We start from the raw sequence: 18,883 nt of genomic DNA, 5'->3' as shown, positions 1-18,883 counted from the left end.
TGAGCAAGCAATTAATGTGCTACAGTGGTAGTTAAAATTAAGTATGAGCCTGCAGAGTAGCTCGTCAAGTTTTGAATACTATTTCACTTGAAAGATTGCTTCAGGGTTTCAGAATTTTAACTATGCTAATTAGCCAGTATTTTCTGGAGCTGAATGTGCTAAATAAGTGGGTTTTCTCTGCAAGTGATTTCCTGGAGAGCAGTAGAAAATCCAGCAGAGGAAATCAAAGAGTATTTGGCACTTTTGACCAGGCTGAGTTTTGACTGGTTATTGACAGTGCAACAGTAGTGCTACCTGCACTGACACTGCGGTTTCTGTCACCTTCAAAATGGCCTGGGATTGCTCTGGTAGGTGCTACACAAAGACAGGATAAAAAAAGCTGTTTCAAAAGAATGAATGAAACAAGACTTCAAGATTTCCAGAAGCTGGTAGGCAGCTTGCCAGTGCTAATGCTCTATTAGTGTCCATTTTTAAATGATGGAAAATATTAGCTGAGTTCAAAATTGTGACAAAATACTGGGTGAATATGCAGTGCACGAAAGTGAATTGAAAACAGAGCTACCTAGTGTCCATTGCTAGGTAATGTTGAGCTCCATCTGAGTTCACTAGGTGCCTTCTTCAGCTGCTTAAATCCACTCCAGAAGAAGAGGGAGACCGTCTACTCAGCTAGGACCAAGTGCATTGCAAATTAAGCCCCAGAATTTATGCCTTCTTTCCCCTGGTGGTCAAAGCATCTCTGATGCTTCAGAGGTGAAAACTTCACTGAGACTAATGTGATTCTGTAAATGGAGGCAGAAAACCTTACTGATCTCTGCAAAAGTATATTTTATCCTTAGAGGCATGAAATCTAATTAACCTTATGCTATTATCTACGCTTGCACATCTACAGAATTTACTGATGGCTATAAAATTATCTCGCCACAGTATTTGACTCGCTGACCTCCTGCGGCAGTGAATTCCACCGGTTTCATATATAATGTTGCCAATGGCAGTAAAATTCAGTTTCATTCTCTGGCATTACCCAGTGTGAAAAATACCACACTGCTAAAAAGCACTCCTTTATTTGGACTTGCTATGAAAGAGAGAGAGAAGGAAGCACTTGAAAGGATGAGACACAGATGAGTTAACTGGAAATGTTCTTCTGCCTCAGCACTAGGGCACAATCCAAACTTGTTGAATCTGTCAGTAAAAGGACACCCAGTAGCTTCAATAGGCTTTGGAATAACTAATTGTTCAGGAAGAATCCAGATTCATTTATGCTTAATTTATGCTGATCTAATTTGAACAAGAGAGCTGGGGATGGCCCACATTTAATAGCCTCAGATTAGGCTCTTCAACAGGCATGTTTTGAGTTTTCTTAGGCTCGAAGGGAAATTACCACTAGCTTATCTGATTCACTGAGTCATAAATTCCGATAAACTGAGCACTTCCCTCCAGGGGAGACCATCGTCTGTCCTTCTGATGCTGAGTGCATGGAGCTGCTTCACATGTGGAGGCTCAGATTCAGTGCCTGGCAATTTTTGAGAAGATCTGGATCAGTCTTCGAGTTGCCTGACTCCCTCATTGGCAGTACCAGGAGCCTCTGCACCTCATTTCTACACTCCAAACTGCTCCTGCTGCAACCAGGCTTATAATCTTGCCACTGTGACACCTCCTTGGAAAGAAAATTAGCAAGTATTCTGGATCAGGAGAGACAGCACTGCTACTTGTCATTAAGATTGCCCAGCTTTATTTTAGCTGGTTTGAAATTTGTCAAAAATAAAGTTCCCTGAGATCAATTGGTTTATGGTGGGTTTTCTCAAGAAGAATATTTGCGGAGTTTTATTGTTGTGGTTTGAGAAATTGCCCGTTTGGGGAGAGCAATTTCGGTGATAAAATAAATGTCTTATACTCTTTCTTTGCAAAGGACTGTTATTTTAATGGAAAAAATGACTCAGAGAATCAAAAATATTAACATGTTGCAATATATCAGTAAATAGTTACATCTGGGGATTCAACTACCAAGATCTGACAGCCTGCTTAATACCACCACTGCCAAGATCTTTTAAAGGATATTTTTTATTGTTTAGAGAGAGAAGAAAGGGGAAAGAGTAAAAAAACCTGAAATGTAAAGCGTTGAGGAAGGACTTTTAACAACATCCAATCTATTCGCTTATGCTAGAGGATATCCTGAGTATTTATTTACTTTTAAAGGAAACCACCCTGTTTGACAAGCTGTTGTGTTACACTGAAGGCAGTGCTAACTGTCTTTTTGAGCAAAAGAGATAAAATTAGTTGAGATGGGTCTGGAACTGCTGGTGTGGAATCCTCTTTGCTTGAAAACAAATAACAAATACACAGAAGGAGAGGGAAGAGAAGAACAGAGATAGCAATTGCAGCTTCTGTTTCTTATGCTTTTAACTGCCACCTCGCTGCTGCAGAAAGACTGTCTTACCAGCCACACCACAGTCTGACCAAATTGTACCACTGTTAAGTCAAGACATTGCTTTCTGCTTATTTGTTTGGGGGTTTTTAATTGGCAGGTTTGCATCAGCATTTCAATGATTCGGTCTTTGCCACCAAGTCAGGCTCTTATTCAGTAGATGGCAGAGAGCAAAGGAAAAGAAGAGACTAGAAACTTAAGAAAAGAAATAACAGGAACTCACTTCTCATCACACTTTCTAAGTAGTCTGCAGGACTTCGCTAGAGCTCATGTGAACCCAGCAATATCATCTGGGTTGTTTCTTTGGCTGTGCCTGGACAGGCTATATCTCTCAGCATCTGGATAATCGAGGAACCAGCTAGTGGGTCAGCCAGGGGAGTCAAACTTACTTTGTCCCAACCATCCATTGTCCTAGCATCAGTGTCAAATTAGAGACCCCAACAAGCAGTGATGGATGGAAAAGCCATAAAGAAATAAATAATTCTGTCCTGAAAGCAGGGTTTGAATAATATACAGTAAATGAGTGAGGGGCCACATGCTGAGAAACCAGAATAAATACTGAATACCTAAACAGCTATTAATGAGCTTTGCCCATCTGGTATACTGGCTGAGGCAGGGGTCCTGTGAAAAATAATAGCATGTGGCCGTGTAATTTAAGAACCATATCATAATATATATGCACAGCGAGCTCATATTAAAATTGTCTAGGCAACCTTTGTTCTTACTTAGCCTTAATTTTGGAGTGCATAGCTCCGCAAAATTATTAATAATAGTTTTCTGTAGGACTTTGGAAGCTCTCTCTACACACCAATTTCATCTCAGTGCAATATTGGCCTGTATAATGACCAAAGCGCTGATTTGAGAGTGGAGGTGAGGGCTTGTTTAAGGTTCTGTAGTAGCAAAATTTTAACACTTTTCTTACTGAACCATTTCTTGCATTCAGTGACATCAAATACAAGAAGGAAGCATTAGAAAAGTGGAAAATAGGTGAAATAATTGCAGATGAGTATAAAAGAATATCACAAAAAAGCAGGGGCAAAAGTAGAAACAGTAAGGCACAAAATGAGGTTCAGTGGGAGGACACATAAGTGATGGTAAGAAAATCATCGATGTAATGATGCAATAAATGCATTTTAAAAAACTTTTCTTGCCATTCTTTCTGTCCCTTGCTAATCATGCCTGATTCAGAACCTTGGTCTTTCTGATTCTGATTCGCAGGAAAAACATTGGGCATCTTCTAAAGAGGAGGGGAAATATTGAAAGGTGATGCCTAGAAAGCTGGTTTTCATCCCTTTTGCTCCTCTTCACTAAAAAGGCCAACTCTGGATCAGCAGCTAATAAAGTCAACAGAATGGGAAGCACAGGAAAGAATTCAGGCTAGAATAGGAAAAGTGTGGGAGAGAGACGACCTAAATGAACTGGATTTTCAGATCAAAATGACCAAATAAAGTTCTTTTAAAACTACTAAAGCAATCACAAAGTAATGAGGAATGTGGGAGATGAGCAACGTTCAAGAAGCCCTGAGAACAGTAATCATGGTGTCTATATTGGCAAAGACAAGAAGGGTGGAGTTAGGAGTTGCTCAGCTAAATCACAGCAAAATACCAGAATAAATAATCAAACAATTTGCAAACAGTTTCATCACTGGCAGAATAAAATAGAAGTAGAAATGTGGTCACATCATATTGCAAAAGGTTTCCAAGAGTGTGATTGCCTTATATAGAAAACTTGCCTTAAGAGATATCCTCTTTTTACATACACCTCTTATTTTGCTTGCAGACTGCAGCCCCTCTGCCCCATCGACGGTCGATTTGGACCCCGCGGCCAGGACGAAATCCCGCTGCGAGCTCTGCAGTTCAAGCGAGGGCTGCTCCACGAATTCCGAAAGGGCAATGCCACCAAGGAACAAATACGACTGCACAATCTGGTTCAGCAGCTTCCCAAGGCCATTATCATTGGGGTGAGGAAAGGAGGCACCCGAGCACTACTGGAGATGCTGAACCTTCACCCCGCAGTGGTCAAAGCTTCTCAAGAGATTCACTTCTTTGACAATGATGAGAACTATGCCAAGGGGATTGAGTGGTACCGGAAAAAAATGCCTTTTTCTTACCCTCATCAAATAACAATTGAGAAAAGCCCTGCGTATTTTATCACCGAGGAAGTACCTGAAAGGATTTACAAAATGAACTCATCTATCAAATTATTGATCATTGTCAGGGAACCTACCACAAGAGCTATTTCTGATTACACTCAGGTGCTGGAAGGTAAGGAAAGAAAGAACAAAACCTACTACAAATTTGAGAAGCTGGCTATTGATCCTAATACCTGCGAAGTGAACACTAAGTATAAGGCAGTGAGAACCAGCATCTACACAAAACATCTGGAGAGATGGTTAAAATACTTCCCAATCGAGCAGTTTTCATATCGTGGACGGAGACCGGCTTATCACAGAACCACTGCCAGAACTCCAGCTGGTCGAGAAGTTCCTAAATCTTCCTCCGAGGATAAGTCAGTACAATTTATACTTCAATGCCACCAGAGGGTTTTACTGCTTGCGATTTAACATTGTGTTTAACAAGTGCCTGGCGGGTAGCAAGGGACGCATCCATCCAGAGGTGGATACCTCTGTCATTACCAAATTGCGCAAGTTCTTTCATCCTTTTAATCAAAAATTCTACCAGATCACTGGGAGGACATTTAACTGGCCCTAAACTAAACTTCATACAACACTTTCTGTTGCACCTGAGACATGCAATAAATGTCTCTGCTAAAATATGCACTTTTCATAGACACGGCTATCAAAGTAACTTTTTTTCATGCATACGTGTACATATGCAGTGTGTGACCAAATATACGGTGGGATCAATTTTTTCTACAGAATAGTAACTAACATAAATTTACTGTCAGCATAGTGGCATCTTTTAAGATATAATAAAGGGAAAGGAGGTATTTAGGGAAATAAAGTCAGACACCGTTAAAAGGGTCAGTGTTCCTCTCACTTAGTGAAGTGTTTATGTGACATACTTATTGATCTAAGCAGAAAGTTAGTTATGCCATAAAAATTCATGTCAAAAGTCTGTGAAACTGTGAGAAAGCATACTCTTCAGGCTATATTTGGTATGTATATTGCTAAAGGAATACTGACACTTTAAACACAGTGCTGAATTTTTACAATGAGAGTGGATAGTACTATTTTCTTATTATTTGAAATTAATATCTTATCTCATACAAACTACATTGTTTCAGAGTTCCTGTGGTGAGTTTGCACTATTGTTTTATTGTATGGACCATAGTGTCACTTGTAGCATGTCAATCATGTGTCAAAAAAGGTCAAATAATTTTTTCTTCTATGCTTGTGTGTCGACAAAGCTAAACATCGTGTACATAGTGTACAATGTTTGTAAATACTGGTTTCACACTAAGTAATTCTATTTTGTAAACTGAATATGGCTATTTAATTTATTGTGAAAATTAAATTTATTGTGGTATTTAAAAATGGAATGGATTAAAATTACCTATATGTGCAATGGCTTTTCACCTTTGCTTGATGTACATCAGTGTGGTCCCTTAGCCCAGACAGAACATGTGCATGTGTGTGAAAGAGAGCTGCACGTGTAAACTTGGTTTCTAGACAATTGAGAAAGCTGATACATGCAGTGAAGCTGAGTTTATTAAAAAACTCATCTGTCTGGGAGTCTGGTGTAATGCACACCTCAAAGAACATTATTGCTGTTCTGTTGCAGCACTTGGCTATAATTAATTCGGTTGCAGTAGCCTGTGAGGCTAAAGAATGACTGTAAAAGCTTACTGTAACCAGGTACATCAAAAAAGCAGAGCGGCCATTAAAACCAAAACGACAGATAAACAAGATTAGAAGAAGGTTATAGAGATTTTATCGCTGAAAGCTGGTGATGTTTTAGAAGTCAAAGAAAACAGTTGTGATACCTCTGTTTTTTTCTGGTAGCATATGGACCTGCTCTAAACAAACAACCACAGAGCTGTTATTACTGGTATAAACATATAGCTCATGTTTCCATTCAGTAAGTGACAAGAAAGTAGCTCAGGAAATTAGTATTTTCATGCTTTATACATTGCATGGCTCTTAAAGATGCATAAGCAAACGAATAAAAGCAATTGAAAAATGTCTTTTAAAACAAGAAAAAAGAAAGAAGGAAAGAAAGAAAAAAAAAAAAGAACAACCCAACCACTTTAAAACCAACACCTAAAGATTGATGGGGACACAGATTTTGGAAGGTATCCAGAACATCTGAATATTCTGAGCAATGGTAGCAGAGTAGCTGGTAGTTCAGATTATAATAAGATCAAGTTTTCCCTGTGGGCTGTTTATCTTGCTCAGTGATTTGGAAGGATCGGTTTTCTAAATAAGTGATTTTTAAAACTCTTGTGAGAGATTGCTACTTGTCTTGCTGTATCTTTAATCATATGTGCTAGCACTGTGAGCAATGTGCCCTTTCTTCATGCTGCTTCGGAGCCTTGCCAACGCAACACGGTGGAGCATATGTGAAATTTTCCGCAGTAGCTACAATACTACTCACTGTTTTCCTGTATGAGAGCCATTTATCCTGCCCACGTCCAGACATAAAGGCTGAGATATTTAACTCGCCTAATAGTGTTGAACGAGGAGATTTTATCCAATTTAACATTTTCACAATCTTCAGGTGAGCGGACAGATTCCAGGTGGCTTTGGGTGATACTTACTGTCTTCATATAGTCCTGGCTACAAACTACGACTGAAGGCTAAGAGGTATTTTCAATGAAAGGGACAAATGAGGCCAAAGTTACCTCTAAGCATGAAGTATGCATTTGAAATGAATATCTCTCTGCGTTGATCAGAAAAATCACAGAGGCTGTGATCTAACAGGCACGACTACGCACATTCCTGTTAAAGTCAGCTGGCTTAACTCCAGCTTATCGTTTGCAATTTTGGAGACACATGGATAAATTTAGGCGATATCTGAGACAAATCTGGTTCAAAAAAGCACAGAGGAATAGTCAGGAATAGCAGGGGAGGAAAGAGGGTTCAGAAGCATTGCAACATATTAAGAAGCCTAAAAGAGCAGGAGACTGAGTCACTTTCACTGAGCTTTCAACGCAACGTCCTCGAGTCTTTTTGACATTACCTAGTGAAGGGAAAATTTCAAAACTGCTTCTTAATACATAGATCCAACACACCGCCCAAAGCACACTCCTAGGTTAATGGGGATTTTGCTGCAGTATTCATAACCGGTTTGAGAAGTTCTGACCTTATGGTATTTACTTCTTCAGGAGCAATTTGTGAATAATTCATTTCAGCCTCTTTGCTTTGCTTCCCAAATCCTGAGTGAATCATTTCTATTCAAATTGATCACGAGTGTTCAGACTGGGAAGAGCGCTCATAGCTTGAGTTTATGATTGCAGAGTGATGCACAGCTATATAAAGTTGCAGCTGTTAACTTATGGCATTCAAGTTCTCTAAAGACATTGCATCTTTCATATTTTCTGTACCGTAAAATTGCAGGCTTCACAGCTCTGATAAATGTTTGGATTAAAACTGCTAATATTTCTGTGCATTTTTATCAGATTGTCCCAGCTGCTATTTAAACTACATAGTACAACAATTTGCAGCATAAAAGAATATCAGAGATGAATTTGAAATTGTATTTTCAGAAATCAGTATATAGGTAGATAAAAGACTGACATTTGGAAATCAGTGATTCATTTACCATTAACCCACTATACTGCCTTTTCCTAAGAAAACCAGAATAAGCATGATGAAAAAGTATTTTCCCTATTTTAATGGATTTTTTTTTTTTTTTGCAACGATGTTTAAGAATACAAGAGAGACAATATGTTTAGCCACATATTTCAACATACTAGTCCAAGGTTTTTAAGAGGCATTGGGCACAAACAGGAACACAGGAGGCATCATCTGAACTTCAGGAAAAACTTTTCTACTGTGAGGTTGACTAAGCACTGGCACAGGTTGCCCAGAGAGTCTCCATCATTGGAGATATTCAAAAGCCATCTGAACACTGTTGTGGGCAACTGGCTCTAGATGTTCCTGCTTGATCAGGGGGTTGGACCCCCCCTTCCAACCTCAACCATTCTACGAAGATCTCCTTCTACCATTAACATTCTTCTTAAGTATTGCCCATCAGTTCAGCGTGATACAGACCTCAGGGAAGGTCCAAGCCCAGTGTCACAAGCCAATCCAACCACTGTTCAAAGCCAAGCTGTGGAAGCACTACTGTACACGTTTATTCCCTGGCTAGCTGACCTAACTCATATTGGGAGCCTGTGCAACTTATTGGAACCCTCTGATTGGAGAAGATAAGGAAGTAACTTAGAGAAATCTTTCTTTTTCAGATCCTGGATGACCTCAGTAGTGATGTTGAGTGACAGAGGATATAGTAATACAAGTTCCATAGCAGGTAAACTTCCAGAAAGGAGAACTTAGTGAATCTCTTTTGAAGAAGGCCACAGTGAGCAATGTCTCTTGCATGGCATTCTCTACAGCAGGACACTGAGGTATACCCATAAACTTGGGACAATAGAGCCATTAAAATTTGTTTCATAGATGCATATTATTTAAATTCTCTGCAGTTCCAAATTATATTAGCAGCTAGTTATAAAGGACACATGCGTTAGGGATATATCCAGAATGTGTGGGCTGCTGAGTGAATGCGAAAGATTCGTGTCTGAATACACATGGAAAAGATTTAACTTACGTTGCTTCTCTGTTTTGATTTGAATTATATGTAAGACCAAAGTGTAGGTCATAATTTGAAGAAAACCAAGGCAAAAGTTCAATCAACCCACAAACACATGACAATAAAGTTTTGAAGAAACTTCCTTTCCCTTCCTTTCCCTTCCTTTCCATACAGACTCCTTGATACTAATGAGACTTGTTGAAATCATGATTTAGCAAGCTAGATCTACTTTACTCTAAACAATTAAATGTTAGCAATAGTGAGAGAATAAAGCTCCTGTAAAATTACTAGCAGGTGGTTTGTGTGAAGCTTTCAAATGATGCTTTTGTAACAGATAAGACTTTACTACTTAAAAGTTTGTGCACCTGTCCAAGGTGATAAGCTCGGAAATTTAATAAGTTTTAGGCTTTTCTGAATTCCACAATGCTGTTTCCAGGCATTTTCAGTTTGATGGAATAAACTCATTGTTAAACTGCGGTACCTAAATCCCACGCTGAAGTCATTGCATCCAGTTATTTTGTAGACATGATTTCACACATGCAACTGATTTATCTCCAGTGAGGTAGGGTTGAGTGCTGTAGCAAAAGGTGTTTGCTTGCAGTTTAACTGATATATCTCACTGAAGTTTCAGCAGTGCTAGAGACTGTTCCAGCAATAGCATATCACTGAAATGAATTATCTGCATCCTTGGAGAAGGCCAAGGATAGAGCCATCACTGGGAGGGATTTTTAATACCCACTTGAAAAAGTTCAAGGCCCAAACTTCTCCTAAGGCAGCTAATGTTGGAGCAAGGATCACGCAGAAGCATTGTTTGTTAATGACAGTCTAACAAATCACTGTTGCTGCTTTTGGTACAATGACTGAGAAGCCTGCAGTAACCAGGACATTCACGAATGACCCTTCTTGATGAAGAAGAGGTCAGGATCGGAATGTATCTCTGCTTTCATTCAAAATGGGATAAAATGCTATTTCTTTTCTGTGTAAAAAAAAGAAACCAGGTTTGTAGAAGGACCCTACAATCCCATGGCAGTTTAAGTCAACCCAGCTGATGCCTGCCAAGGTGCCAGCCTCCCTGCTCACACAGTGTGCTCTTTCCCTCTCCTTTGCACTGACTCTCATGCTCCTTCCACATGGAGCTGCTTCAGTTCACTACGCTAGCAGAAGACTAACCTGACCTATAAAGGTGAGTAATGTCACTAAAACTGTACTGGGTCAGAGCAAAGGTCTTTTCAAACCAGGATGTGTCACTAGAAGTGGCCAATAGCTAATGCCTCAGGAAGGACATAAGGACAAGGAAAGAATGAAGACACTTCCAGGCTCCAATGGTTTGCAGTCATTGGATGTCTCCAGTGGGACAGCACAGTCTTCAGATGTAGCAGCACTGAGTGTCTTCCTCTTCTGGGTACTTACCCAGAAACCCCTTGAACCCACTAACAAGTTGTTCCAGAGCTGCACTCTAAACCCTCTCATGTTATCAATTTGCAAGAATAGATGTGTAAAAGGAATCAATCAGAGAAGTTTGGGCAGTACCTTTAAAATCTGATAATGAATATACTGATATGATAATAGAAGTTTTATTTTCCTTCCCAACTCACTCTGAAAATGCTATGGCTTGTTTTATTAGTTTCTCAAAACAAATACTTGCCACAGTACTTTAAACTTATTGGAGATCCCTGAGCAGACTTAGTCCTCAGGTTTGTAAAAGACTGCAGAAACAGAATGAATTATGGTAAATTTTACTTTTTAAAGAGCTTGTTTGCGGAGAAAAGGACTTCAGGTAAATGCTTTAAAGAGATTTTTAATAGTAATCTCAAACATTTGTTGTTATTGTACCTGTCAACTCCAAGGAGACTGACTGGCTACTGGGTCACAGTGTTGTTAGTCTTCTACTTCAGTGTCACTGTTTAGAGTCTGTCATGTAAGATTTACTTCACAGAGGAGAAAAAAAAAGATCTTTTAAAAAGCTTGGCAACATAGATCTAGTGACTCTCAGATTGCCATATAAGGACTTAATTTTGTTACTGAAGGCTCATGCATGTTACTGAAATAGTGATGTGCCCAAGCTAATCATCGGTACTACCCATGAGTTGATTTTTCCTTTGTTTATGAGTTTCTTTGAGGAGATCTCTACATGTGATATTCCATAGCACACTTCTACCAGCTGATCAGCTCTGGCTAATCTGTTCTTTAAAGCCTGATTTACCTTCTGACAACTTTGAGACAGACATAATAAACCCATCTTCAGAACTACCAGCTATCACTAGCTGCATTTACATTTATAGAGAAAGGATTTTCAATTCTTTCTGCAATAGTGCGCTGATGAAAGAGTCAAGCCCTTAGAGAACATCCATGTGTTATCAATCTGGATACCAGCCTTTTTCCCAGGGCTTGAATTGACAAGTGCAAGGAAAGCACAGAAAACACTAGAATGCCATCGTCCATCTGCTGCACTGTGCTTAGCATATGGTAAGTAAGATTACCTGCTGTTTTGAGATCCCTATTAAAACTGGCAATAGCATGATTTTAGGAGCTGATGTTGACCAAGCTACCTGACTCTTTTTAGTTCATATCTAGCTTACTTTCAGTTCAGCTTCATCTCCATTCCACTTTCTATCAGTTACAAAGTTCTCTGTCCTGGTGCACAGTAATCCACAGCTCTCCCTGAAATGTACGTCTTGTGAGATAGAAAAAGAAACATCAGCAGAGGCTGTCACAGTCTTTGCCCCGTGACTACAGAGAAAGATCGTGACACACCAATTTCATTCTGCTGATGTCCTTGTATTTAGCGGATTCCCTCTAACAACTTCCTAAATAATCTCCCCCCAGCAGCAGTGGTCACTACTTTAGAAGGTTAGGTTAATGCTTCTATGAAAATGTCCTGATTATTGATCAGGATTCAGGCAAATTATGAAATGTGTCTATTTTGAACAGATTGCAGTTCTTTGATACAGTACATATACTGTACACATAATACACAGCAAATCATAGGACATGACAAGGAAACAATGCCACTTCAAACCATCTAACATTATGCCTCAGGCTGATTAAATAAACAAAAAGAAACATGACAGACTCATGCACATCTTACTCCTGGCCTTAATTGCAAACAACTGTTTTGTAATGTATGAGGCCTTTGCCATCCAATTCCTTGGCTGATTTTTCTCCTGATGAAAGACTTTCCACTTCGTTGAACTGTGAAGGCATCGTTTCTATTCCAAACCCATGGAGACAGAGGAATTAATTTACAATTCCCTACTATATGAAAAAAGTGATAGGCATTTCATAAGAGGTGGGACTAGCAGCAGCACTATTACTAACTTCATCTTCAGAAAATTGCTCCAGCTGTTACAAGCTCCTCAGCATAGCTCCACTAGTAATACAGCTTTACAGGAACAGAAAAAAGCCTTTTTACTTTGGATGGCTGTGTTGCATCACAGTGCCTTGCAAAGCAGCAGCCCAGGCCCATAGAGTTGTGAAGCGAAACCATCATTTGTCTTAAAAAAGGAAAAGCGACACATTTGCTATGCGTTGCCGGGGCCAGCCTGCATCAAGGAGATAAAGGAAATAATAGTCTTTTTTTTTTTTTAAGTGAATGGTAAGGCCAGTCTTCTAAGAGGTAGCCACATGTAATTATCATTGCCATCAGTAGTAATTAGCAATGCATATCCTATACAATGGGCAGTTACTGTTACACCTTCAGGCTCATTTAAATCAATTTGCTCTGAAGGCCCACAGGATTAACTGGAGGAGAAACCTGCACTCAGTGCTGATTAGGGAAAAAGTCTGACTATGTTTCCATCCTGGAATCTAAAATTGCCGCCTGCATGCATGTGGTCTGCCCTGGTACAGTGGCCTGCCATTCTACCCACTGGTAACAAAAGGGGAACAAGTACAGCTATGTATACAGGTTCATTTATATTTAAGATCCAGTAAAATTTCCTTTCGCAAAGCCATACAGGCTTTATTTTAAAATGCTGTAAATTGATGTTGAGTATTTCACAGCTGTCATGTTCGCTTCCACTTTTGTCAAATATTAAAAGGAATCCAGAATATAGCTACTCAGATGTCTTATCAAGCCTTGCAGCTACCTAAACACTCCAGATTTCTATTTTTCTTGATTTTAATAGATTAGTATAGCAATGACACAAAATGCTAAGTTACTTGATAAGTAAAAGTAGTAGCAATGCATTCTTATATTGCTTAAAAGAGTAGAAACAATCACAGGCGTAGGCTATAATTGTACGTACCTTCTCTTCCTGGTTGTTCCAAAGTGTTAGCCTACAGGACTCTTCTTGCCAGCTTTCTTTTTCAACCCCAAAAGTGCACTGAGCTACACCCAAAGGCTGTTTCTACTTGCACCGTGGCTACGATATTCTTTGAATATATGAGACAAGCATTCAAATTCGCCCAAGCTGAGGAAACGCTGTAATGCAAGGCAGCCATTTTGGGGGGCAAGTACAAAACAGAACTGCTGGTAAAGCAAGGCTGCGTGCTATGAATGTTTGCTAGGCTTGCTCAGCACCAGCTGATCTTGTACAACCTCCTCAGGAAGCCTAATGAATGGATGCCATGAGTCTTGGAGAGGTAAGAGACTATACTGACGTTTCTGGCATGGACTGCATTGGTTCCTGAATCATTAGAAGGCACTGTCCTTACTCATGGTAAGGGTAACCTAGCACCTACTTCTGGGTTACAAATTCTGCAAGATGGTTACAAAGTTTAGACATTGCAAAAATGATCCCCCATTACCCCAATGTCTTGGAGTGACACTCTTGAACTCAAAAATCTTGTATGTGAAACCAGGCTCCAGGTCTGCAAGTTAGCAGCCAACTTGAAACCATCTAAGCTTACGAACAACATAGCAGCTTGCACAGTGAAATGAACACTATCACTGTTTCCAGAAGAGAGATGAGACCAGGTACTCTGCAATATTTCATCTCTGAATAGTGAACTAGAGGGCTGACATAGTAGCTGTTCACATGGGATGGGGAAACCTAAGTACTCTGACTAGTTTGGTCAAACGGCTGAGTGGTAGAACTGCTCTATTAGCCACCAAGCAATCTTCAAACCTAGTAATGATTATGAAAACAGCATTAGAGTTCGTTTGAGTAACACTGGTGAACTCATTTCATTTCCTTTACAGCTCTTTATTAGTTACAATTCAGCAGATCCAATGTCCTTTTAACTTGCACAGCTTTTTGTGTAATCAAGCTGAAGGTGCGGTAGCACTTTATATTCAATTAATTCCAGTTTTTCTACTGCAGCTTTGGGGAAGTGCATTCTGAGAATCTAGAAGGGCTCATTTTCTCCCACAGAAAAAAAAGTCAAATCCAAGATTGAACCAGAGCCCACAGGAATGAAATACCACTGCCTTTAATTTAAGAGACCCTGTCTGCCACACCTATACCAAAATCAGTGGGAGATAGCTCTGTTAACCCAAACTTCATGATCCTGTAGAGAGAAGAGGGAAGTTTCAAGTGTAAAAAAGAGGGGAGCACCACAGCTGCTGGAGCCATTGTTCAAAAGAATGTATCCTCAAAGACAGGCCAGGGTTGCGTAGTAGATATGCTTTGTCTATATTGATTTTGGTCCTAGCATATCCAGCCAGTGTATCCCCGCGTATTTTCTACTTGCACCCAGACTGGGAAAACTCCATCGGTGTTGCACTGCCATGCCCTGAGTGTGGTTAGGTAATCGGCAGAAAACTCTCTGGGGGACTGACATAGCACCCCTGGGAGCACATGTGTACCCGTTCTCCTCCTCCTCTGCCTTACCTATCCCATCGCCTTCCCACTCTAAGTCCCGCCTCATTAGGGTCCCCATAATCTCTACCAAAAGGAAACACAAATCCAGGATAATGACTAATCCAATGTCTCCATGCGAGCCTTTGTGGATGATGCCAACTCATACCAAACGGATGGAAGCAGGGAAGCTCCTGAGCCATGTACAGCTCATGAGCGGCCTCAGCGCAGCTCCCAGGGTTGGGTTACACTTCCCAGCTGGCAGAGAGGCTTGGCTTTGCTGCGGGAACCCACATCTGCAGTGGTGGGAGGGCAGGGGCAAAGCGGGTTTGCTTGCTGATGCACCCTGGCCCATCACTCAGTAAAGAGGTGTGCCTCCTGAGGGGGCTGCTCTCATCTTCTCCTCAGGGATATACGGCACGTCTCTCCTGCTACATAGCCTTTCTGTATGTGTACATGCAGAGCAAGCCTTATGCTAAACCTTTCATATACACCTGCTCTTTCCTAGTCTCCAGAGCTCAACTCCGTCGTATCTGAGCTCTTTCCACTTGGGAGACAGATACCTGGCATGGGTCTTCTCTCACTCTCTCCCTAAGGCTGTTTAAAAAACCTCTTGTTTTGCTGAGACTGTTTGTTTCTTTGTTTGTTCACATATATTGTTGTGGGTTTGCGTTAAGGAAGGGACTCCATGACTTTTGTGTGCTGGGTTTATGTCCTTTTGTAAAGCAATAGATATGTAATTGCTCAGACTTCTCACATGAGAGAAATCTTGCCCTTTTGCTGGCTTTCTTGCTCGATGACTCACCAAATTTCCAGGGGGGCAGAAAGGACAGTTCTGTATGTCAAGCCAAAGGTACTATGAGCATGACGGACAAAGCTTATTACTCTCCTAATCAAAACATAGGAGAAATGAACCACTTAAAAAGTAGCTAATTCCAGTTGACCTCCCAATGTTGCAAATGAAGGGAGATGTCTGCATATGTTTTGAGCTACTCTAAAGCAGGCATGACCAAGCTGTGACTCCTGACCCACATTAATTTTACTCAGGGACAGTTCATACACAGCTTTCAGGCAAGGATTATGTTATTTCTCCAAGACAGGGAAAACCATTAGGCTGCAGGATGCAAGGGAAACTGTAGAAGTTGTGGATGAGAAATTTTATATGCTGAGCTAGCCAACTTGAATTGTCTGAATGAATCATTGCTATAACCCTGCAGCTTGCATCTTGGAAGGATAAACAGCTTCTGTATCTCAGAATAAAAGCCACACAAAAAAACTTGGAGAAAATAAAAGTGATAGACAAAAGGCACTAGTTTCTTTGGAAAGAAAGAATACATAGAAGCAAGCACAGGTATAATTTGACAAGAAATTGGGAGGGGTCTCTCTCTTTGGTTACTATTTTTAAGTAAAATTTTGCTGATGAAAAACTGCCAACCCTTATGAAAATCCCATTATATATATATTCACAGAATCACCACACATAGGTAGCACGAGTGCTGGTCTCGCTTACACTACCTGCCACTTTCCAGTTTGGGTCTAAACATGCCAAATCAGTGAGCAAGACGGCCATTCAACTCCCACAGTCTGTTTTTTAGGGAATTCAGGATCTCATAAAGCCAGGCCAGGAATAAAAATCTGGGGCTGTAAGTATGAAAAAAAATTGTATTGAACATCATAGGAAAAGAGAATAAAACAAATCAGTTGCCATATGTGAGGGCACAATATGAGATGGAACTAAGCAAAACTATTTCATGCCAGTCAAAGTATTTAAGAAGAATCAAAAAGGCTTTTACAGGCATATTGGAGAAAGGCAATAATAGAGAAAATAACTTTATAAATAAAGCAGGACATGTTTTCCCTGATGAATGGGAAAAAAAAAAAAAAAAAAACCAAAAAAAACAAAGAAAGATTTGAAAATGAAATTTAACATGAAAAATAAGAACTAAAACAAGCTGAAGACACATATTGTAGCTTGCATTTTCTGATAGCTTTTTCTCCAGGTATATACTTTTGCTATGTAGGTCATGTACCCCTACATAATTCTGAGTATCTGTGCCAGGTTTGTGCTATCTGGTGAGACCAGCTGAATTCTGCACCCTTGTATTTGTGTGGATGAGGGCAGAGGCCCACCAGCACAACTGTTCTGCTTTCCCATTTAAGAATACAGGAGTCTAAGAAAGTCTCACTCCTTCTTGTAAAAAAGAATGACCTACCTGCAGTGGATACGTTCAGTTTAATACCAGTTATTTTTTCTATTTTCTGTCTATAAGCCAAACTTTCACAGGATCCACTTGCTCAGCTGAGTGTCCCAGTTCCACTGTGAGAGCCAGGCTTTCTCCCCTGCTCCCAGCAACCTCCCAAACCTTCCTGCCCTCAGCCAACCTCCAGGAGAAAGACCAAAAAGCATCTTCCACCAGCTGGATACTTAGGCTTGAACTTCCCCACCTTGTGGAATCTGAAGTCTCAGCCTCCACCTGCAGCTCTCGCCATCAGGGTTTCATAGAAGAGCATGGCAGTGCTGAACCCAGGTCTCTTTGGAAGAGCACCTGCCTCTCGCGGCTCTGCTCTTAGTGCCTGCAAACTGCGCTCATAACTGCGTCACTTTAAACTGTTACAAAGGCAGGTAGTACTAATTCTGAAGAAATAATACAGCTGTGATGATGATTATGATGATAATTATTATTATTATGTAAAATAATACCAACAACAACAACCATTATTATTATTATTATTATTATTATTATTATTATTATTATTATTATTATTGAGAGAGCTGGATTACCCAACAGAACCAGTGGGGAGAGCTCTCACTCAGAAGCAGAAATATTAGTTTTCTATTCAAAGTCCAGAGTTATAACTAAGATGAAAATCCATAAGCAATAGGACAAGCTATAGAGCAAGAGAGCATAACCAACAAAGTAAAAAATAAAACCCATTAGGACTTCAAACTATGGTCTTATCCTCAAACTCCACTGCAGAAATGGAGTGAAGAATTTTCTGAGTGCAGAAATTTCTCCTATGCTCTAGGATAGAGAGAAGCTTGTTTGACCCGTTACCTGCCACAGAGCTTCAGATTATGCCTTGTCACGCAAATTTGAATACTTTGAAAGTTAGCATTTCAGTTAGCAACGTAAATCCTAATAATAGTAGCTGTGATGGGGTACTGTTGTGTATCTGCTTGAAGCCACCAAATCTACCTAGAGAAAAGGATGGTTGTCTCCTTAAAAATCTGTCCAAAAATTATATGGTAAAGTAGCACCACAGCTCATGATTTTGTCCAAGGGCATTTCTGCTGGAAAGCTCATCATATTGAACATAACTTCAGTGGAGCATTTTTTTAGTATGATATTTTAAATACACTATTATTTAATAATTAATTACATTTTTAAACACAGAAAGTTCAATGGCTCCATGATATTTAACATTTTACAAACCTTGATGAGTATAAGTCTTTTCCCAGTCATTTCCAGATAACATAAAAACTGGTGAGAGAATGAATAATCAGGAAGTTAGCTACTGTTACCCAATGAATGTATTTTATTGTCATTTTGACCAAAAATACATCACTGGTTTATTGAACCTGATAAAAAGAGAAGATCAAGATCAGCTTCTATGCAGAATTGCTCCATCAGTGTCAAGACCATTTACATTATGTCTCCTTCAGTACCCCTGTCCCTCCTTCCAATTTTGTTATCCGATAGTGCACAAGTCCCTTTTGTGTCATCTGCAGGATGAATTATCAGGATGGAAGGTAATTTTCATAGCTCTCTGGGGGTTACTATATTTCTGTTCTTTCGCAAATGTCGTCAGCACATGAGATACCTCCATTGTGCACAGCAGTTACGCTGACAAGGCTAGGATTTCCAAACATCTGGTGCCTCAGCTGGCTTAGGCACAACAGCTCCACTTGATGTGCTGGATATCTGGAAACCCCAACCCAATGGCCAGGACCCTTAAATCATGGCTGGGTCAAAATTGGTTGTACTGGGTTGAAATTTCTAGGCCAAAAA

General features: G+C 40.0%; 1 protein-coding gene across 1 annotated transcript in view; it reads left to right on the top strand.

The window, feature by feature from the left end:
* The window catches only part of HS3ST5 (heparan sulfate-glucosamine 3-sulfotransferase 5), a 198,385-nt gene extending 192,436 nt beyond the window's left edge, over nucleotides 1-5,949 (top strand). Inside the window, 2 exon segments of the mRNA XM_030002314.2 lie at nucleotides 4,202-4,838; nucleotides 4,840-5,949. Of these exon segments, the coding sequence (XP_029858174.1) occupies nucleotides 4,202-4,838; nucleotides 4,840-5,133 (931 nt within the window). The 3' untranslated portion in view covers nucleotides 5,134-5,949.
* Nucleotides 5,950-18,883: the final 12,934 nt, after the last annotated feature.

This window comes from Aquila chrysaetos, chromosome 2 (genome assembly GCF_900496995.4).
Source record: "Aquila chrysaetos chrysaetos chromosome 2, bAquChr1.4, whole genome shotgun sequence".
Taxonomy (NCBI): Eukaryota; Metazoa; Chordata; class Aves; order Accipitriformes; family Accipitridae; genus Aquila; species Aquila chrysaetos.
The sequence above is the reverse complement of the archived record's forward strand: the minus strand, read 5'-3'. Positions and strand labels throughout refer to the sequence as shown.